This window comes from Podarcis muralis, chromosome 3 (genome assembly GCF_964188315.1).
Source record: "Podarcis muralis chromosome 3, rPodMur119.hap1.1, whole genome shotgun sequence".
Lineage (NCBI taxonomy): Eukaryota > Metazoa > Chordata > Lepidosauria > Squamata > Lacertidae > Podarcis > Podarcis muralis.
This window is the reverse complement of record NC_135657.1, coordinates 36,441,849-36,447,848: the sequence shown is the minus strand read 5'-3', so window position 1 is coordinate 36,447,848 and position 6,000 is coordinate 36,441,849. Positions and strand designations below refer to the sequence as shown.

Genomic DNA, 6,000 nt, shown 5'->3' with positions numbered 1-6,000 from the left:
CGACTGCCAGTTACTAGAGAACAGCAGAAGGGGCAATTATTTCCAAGTCCCACTTGTGGGGTTCCCAAAGGAAACTGATTGGCTACTATAGAAAAAGGACACTGGCTTGGCTTGGCCCTTGCTCTGACTTAGGTTCTGGACTTAGGTGCAATTACTCAATTGATAATCTTACTTCCATGCTCAGTAAGCAGCAATAAAAGGGGCAGAACTAACAAGTAGGAAGCTTTTTATTAATTTTGTAAGGAACTTTTTGATAAATGGAACTTTCTTCTACATCAGGATTATGCAACCCAGGGATATTGGCAATGGGCATTTCTGGATAACACAGTGCCTCATTAAGTCTCCCTTATAATACCGCTTCTTGGTGACTGCACAAAATCAGTGTCTCAGCAGCACCATAGTAGTATGGAAGCAGTCACAGAAAAAAACATATGAGACCATATGTACCACAGGAAAGTTATTCAAAACTGCAGTAATAGAAGCTCAGCTAGAATGTACACTGCAATTCCTGAAAAGTACCACCAAGACCAAGAGGATGCCAACATGCTTAATGAGCAGCGTCAAGGATGGCAGGGAGAAGAGCATTCAAGAGAATAAGAACCACCAGGGCTCTTCTAATTTTCTCAAGAGCAATATAGGAAATTGTATCAAAACTGAACCTTACTAAGAAGAAATACTATGAAGCAGGTTTGTTATTACGCACATAATATTACACACATATTATTAACATATTACACATATTACGCAACCCTGTTTAGGGAAGTTTTTAATGACTGATGCTTTAATGTAATTTTAATATTTTGTTGGAAGCCACCCAGAGTGGCTGGAGAAACCCAGCCAGATGGGCGGGGAATAAATAATAAATTATTATTATTATTATTATTATTATTATTATTATTATTACTCCTTTAATTAATAAGTCTTTCCAACCTTTCAAGAGCATCCCAAATGGTGAGCATAACAGTGCATTTAAAAACAATGAGTAGGATTATGGTGAATACAGACATTACCTTAACATGAATTAATGTGAAAATGCTCCATACTGGGACACATTTATGAAACGTATGCTTTTGACTCTTTGCTATAAACCTGGATGAGTTTGCATCATATCCCTAGATAGTTAATGCTATAACACAGATCACAACTTGGACCAGTAGTGCACTTAGCAAGGCTTACCTTTCTTTTGTATGAGATTCTGCCTGGCCCGAATGAAAGCTAGAATGTCAGCATCTGTTTGGTGGTCTCCTGTGAAGGAGATAGATGAACTTTGTACCGGTGAAATCCTGCAATAACAAAGTACGGTATATTTAAGCTTTCCTCTGAGTTTTCTACTGCTTAGATTTTGTATTCCTTCTTGTGGATAACTTTGTATATTATTATTATTATTATTATTATTATTATTATTATTATTATTATTATTATTATTTCTTCTTGCTCTTCACCCTAAGGTCCCAGGGTGGGTTAAAGCCTTAAAAACAATTTAAATAACTTGTGTTTTCTGTCCTCAGGATATAGACCTAATCCACAAAGTGCTACACAACCTCTGTTCATTTCTTTCACCTAGGTTTATTCAGGACTCTTGGATAGAACAGGGGCTGGTGGATTATGTTCTGTTTTGGTAGCAATCAGCATAATTTGAGAGAGAACTGGATTTGCAAACTGAACACGTCTGTTTTACAATCAACACGTACTCACATTACATTCTTAAAAATAAGGAGAAAATCAATTTTCCAGCTACTTGAAACTGAGTGTTAGGAAAACACCATTCTTTATTTAAAATATTTCTATGCTGCCCTTCAGCAAAGCTTCCAGGGCATTCTATGGTTGCATGAACACGGAGGTTATCCAGGCTGTTTGGAGCAAAGTAGCAACCGCTGCACATTACCTGCGCAAAAACCACCTGAATCAAATCCTACAGGCTTCTTAAATGACTTTGGGTAACATCTACCTCTTTAGGGCTGTTGCAAGAATGAGTTAAAAATGGCCAGGCATGTTATATTCTCAAGCCACATAAGCTGCAAGTGCTTATGGGCAAGATTACCTTTTACTGCAGTCTCACATACCAGCCACTTTAAGGGCCAAACCACCGATCACTTTAGAAACACTTCCCTTTTCAAGTAAAAAGAGTCGTGTGGGAGCCCCAATCCTGATCAGGAGTGTGGCAAGTGGGGAGGAAGGGTTTCATGTTCTGTATGGTTGGGTTTCCCCGAGCGAGCATGGAGGAGCCTCGTCATGCGCCCCTGAATGCACATAGGTTCCCCTTTCAGTTTTCCCACTCAGTGTGTGAAGGAGCAAAGGCAGCAGTGGATGGTAGAGATGGCAACACTGGTGCGTGCACAGCAATAGTCCATGTGTTCCAATTAAAAAAAATATAATTCTGAAGAGGGCTTCAGTGTCTTTGCTGGGTTCTCAGCACCACATGCCCTTACTGCATACCTTGCTTTTGAGGGCGAGTTACTCAGTCTGCTCCCACTGCTCTTCACAGAATGCTCTTCATTGAAGCTGGCTCTGCTGTTATTTGGAACCCTGGGGGAAGAATTCATTTCAGACTGCCACAAATGATGCTGCATTTGACAAAGGATATGTTTAATTCATAGAAAACTATAGAAAGGAGTGAAATATTTGTCTAATTCAGTCATTTCCTAGAAAGAAAATGGTCAGCAATGGTTCTTTTAGGATTAAGCAAATGGGACTTCGAAGTCCATTCAGATGATAATCATTCCAGATAGCAATACCCAGTTTCAATTTCATCCTCAGTATGGGCTACATTTTCCTTTTCTATGCCATTCACATTTTCCATTGCTATCCTTTGTTTTCTTACCTACTCTACTCTTTTCGCTAGCTTACTGATTCTCTTCTCTTCCCTTCATTCTTTATTTCTCCACTTAACAAAATATGGTCATGGCACTACTCATGAGGGAAGCACTTGCAGACCAGTGGATTAGAAGAATGTCATATGGCACTCCATAGCAAAGCAAAATGTTTGCATCACACTTAACTCCTTAACATTTGGACTGGCATATAATTTGCTGTGCCACTATTTCAAGCATTGACTTGAAATCTGAACATATCATTATGAGCCAAGATTTAACCACTAGATGGCAAGCTTGGGGTGTTTTTGCTTTTATGAGTTTGTGTTAAATTGGCTTCCAAACAGATACTTCTGGCAAAAAGAAAAAGAAAGAAACTTATGAAGAGGGAATGGAAAGCATTGCTTCTTAACAGTGTCACAAGAGCCAAGAAAGCCTATCTCCTTGGCTGGAAGACAAGGTCCCAGACTTTTGACTCCACCAAAGCAAAGGACTTCCTGCCCACCCAGCTGAGAAAGCAGGAATAAATCAAAGTCCCCTTAATCCCAGAAATCCTGAAATCGCAGCACTGAAGAGCAAGTACAATCTCAGCCATGCCTCTGATTTTGTGAGTTCTTTTATTGTACCAAGAGATCCTCAGTCTAATGCACTTCAGATATAGATTTGCCCCATTTATTTAAAAAACAACAACAAACAGCTGGGAATTGGAATGAGTTTCACTGAAAGCCATGCTTGCAAGAATAAGGTAGATCTCTTTGAAGAGAGGCAAATGCTCCTGCCAAAGTATAGCAAGAAGATACGAGGTGAAGGTAATCTTCCACGTTAACCCTGTACATTGCCCTCTTGGTATCTATTTGTGAACTAAATGAAACAATGACCCATCTTTGTGTTTCCCATTAACTTTACCCTTCCTTGCAACTGACCCAGCCCTGCTGATCAGATTAGCAGGCAAACCCCCATCCACTATGTTCACCGGTTTGTTTGAATTGTTTTGCAGAATCCCTAATTTCTCTCTGTTTTCTTAGACATTTTAAAAGGGAAAGCTTTTTCTTTTTCTTTTGGTGCCGGGGGGGGGGGGGGGGGAGACACAGCATCTGCTCCAGCTGTAATTTTCCTTGACACTTTCTTACACCAAATTTTGAAAAGTAGTTTGGGGGCACCAGGGGGGCCACTCATTCAGCAAAGTATTCCTTTCTCTGAATGTCTCACTGCTCAGTCGTAGGTTTGCAGAGCGAAATGCAGAGCTCAGAAAATCAGAAACAAAAAGGATCTGTCATCTTTCCTCTCTGTAGAATTCTTAATCGTGATCATTACAACTAATTTAATTTGCTCTAATTGGATGAGAGTCACTGTTTCCAGCAAGGCAATTAGAAAGAGTATTCAGTCGTAGCATTTTTGGGAAAGGTCCTCAAGCTCATAGACTTCCTAACAATGCAGTAAGTGTTGGCGATGTTCACCAGCCTTACTTCACAGATGTCAGCTATCTTACTATAAAGTCCAACATTGTGTGCACTGAGCTTTCAATTATTTGAAATTTTTTACATTCTTTTTCAATATTTCTCACCTTGTTTTAAATCTCATTGTTATGAACTGGGAGTCCTTTAACATATTCCTGTTTTTATAATATCTTTAAGATGCTCACATTTTCTGTTTGCTTTTGAAGTCTGGTTTATTATGCACATTCAAATAATGGGAGTCAAGCTGGGAGGATTCATCTCTCAGTAACTTTCTGAAAGTATCTGCTGTTTATTTTGCCTTGAGAGACAGTGGAGTGTGCCTCTGGGGGTGAAGTCAAACCACTGAAGAATCACAATGCCCACTGCGGCTATAGAGACCAGTAAATTGTAACAGCTTCCTCCCACATTGTTTTTGCTGTGTTAGCAGCACCAAGGTGACCTCCCCAGGGCACAAGCCTGGGCAGTGTGTGTGTATGGAGGTCCTGGGCTGCCCAGACAAGATCCCCCTCTCAGCTTTGCTGATGTGGTTCAAGGGAAAGCAAAGCCATACAGCTTGGCTTCAGAAGCTGCCAGAAGGAGGTGTACAAGGCACTATCTTCATGGCCTAGGACCCTCGTACCTACGGGACTGCCTCTCCTGGTATGCCCCACGGAGGACCTTAAGGTCCATAAATAGCAACACCCTAGAGGTCCCGGGCCCTAAGGAAGCTAGATTAGCCTCCACCAGAGCCAGGGCCTTTTCAACACTGGCTCCGGCCTGCTGGAACGCTCTGCCTCATGAGACCAGGGCCCTGCGGGATCTGATTTCTTTCCGCAGGGCCTGTAAGACAGGTTCCATCTGGCCTTTGGCTTAGAATCAATTAGATTCCCTTCCCCTCTTTCTTTTTCCTTTCACCTCCTGTGAAGAGGCTGCATCTTAATGTTTTAATGTTGTATTTTAATCTTGTTTTTTAAGATGTATTTTAATCAACTTATTTTTATTATTGGTTGTTAGCCGCCCTGAGCCTGGTCTTGGCTGGGGAAGGCGGGGTATAATTTTTAAAAAATTACCATCATCATCATCATCATCATCATCATCATCTTAGGGACTCGACTCTGGATTTGAATAGAGTTTACACATTAGCCTTTTCCTCTTCTTGAGATGCCCCACAAGGCAGTGGATATGGATTTTTCCTTGGGGTTTACTACCAAAGCCTTTATCACAAATGAGTATAACTGCAAGGCATTGGAGGTTTGGATCAGAGTTTGCCTTCTCCTAGATGGACTGCCTTCCCCAGTGGACAAGCCCTACCTGCCCTTCATTTCCTCCTACAGCATGTGCAGGAACCTCCTTCTTGACCACTGGACCTACTGTATTGGCCCAAATATAAGCCGCACCAGAATATAAGCCACACCATTAAAATTGGAGTGGGGGGAAGAAAAAAAGAGAAAAAAATACCTGAATATAAGCCGCTCCCTTCCTTGCTGCTCCTAGCTCCCCCTTCCTGGCCTTGGGGGAGAGGACAGGGAACTACGTGCTCCTGGCTGCATTCCATAAGGTCGCAAATATAAGCAGAACTTTAACTTTTCACAGTCAGAATTTGGGGGGAAAGTGCAGCTTATATTCAGGCCAATACGGTACTATTGGTCTCATCCACTCAACCCACCGAAGCCTGTCTTTGCATGCAGGGGGAGTCCCTAACTTACCCAAAGGATTGAGATCCACTGGCTACCCTCACCTTTACCTTTCCTTTC

General features: G+C 41.5%; 1 protein-coding gene across 1 annotated transcript in view; it reads right to left on the bottom strand.

The window, feature by feature from the left end:
* The window catches only part of KIF6 (kinesin family member 6), a 151,446-nt gene that overhangs the window by 3,386 nt on the left and 142,060 nt on the right, over positions 1–6,000 (bottom strand). Inside the window, exons 20-21 of the mRNA XM_028724406.2 lie at positions 2,437–2,526; positions 1,177–1,283 (exon numbers count right to left, since the gene is read on the bottom strand). Coding sequence (XP_028580239.2) covers positions 1,177–1,283; positions 2,437–2,526 — 197 coding nt within the window. The remainder of the gene's footprint in view (positions 1–1,176; positions 1,284–2,436; positions 2,527–6,000) is intronic.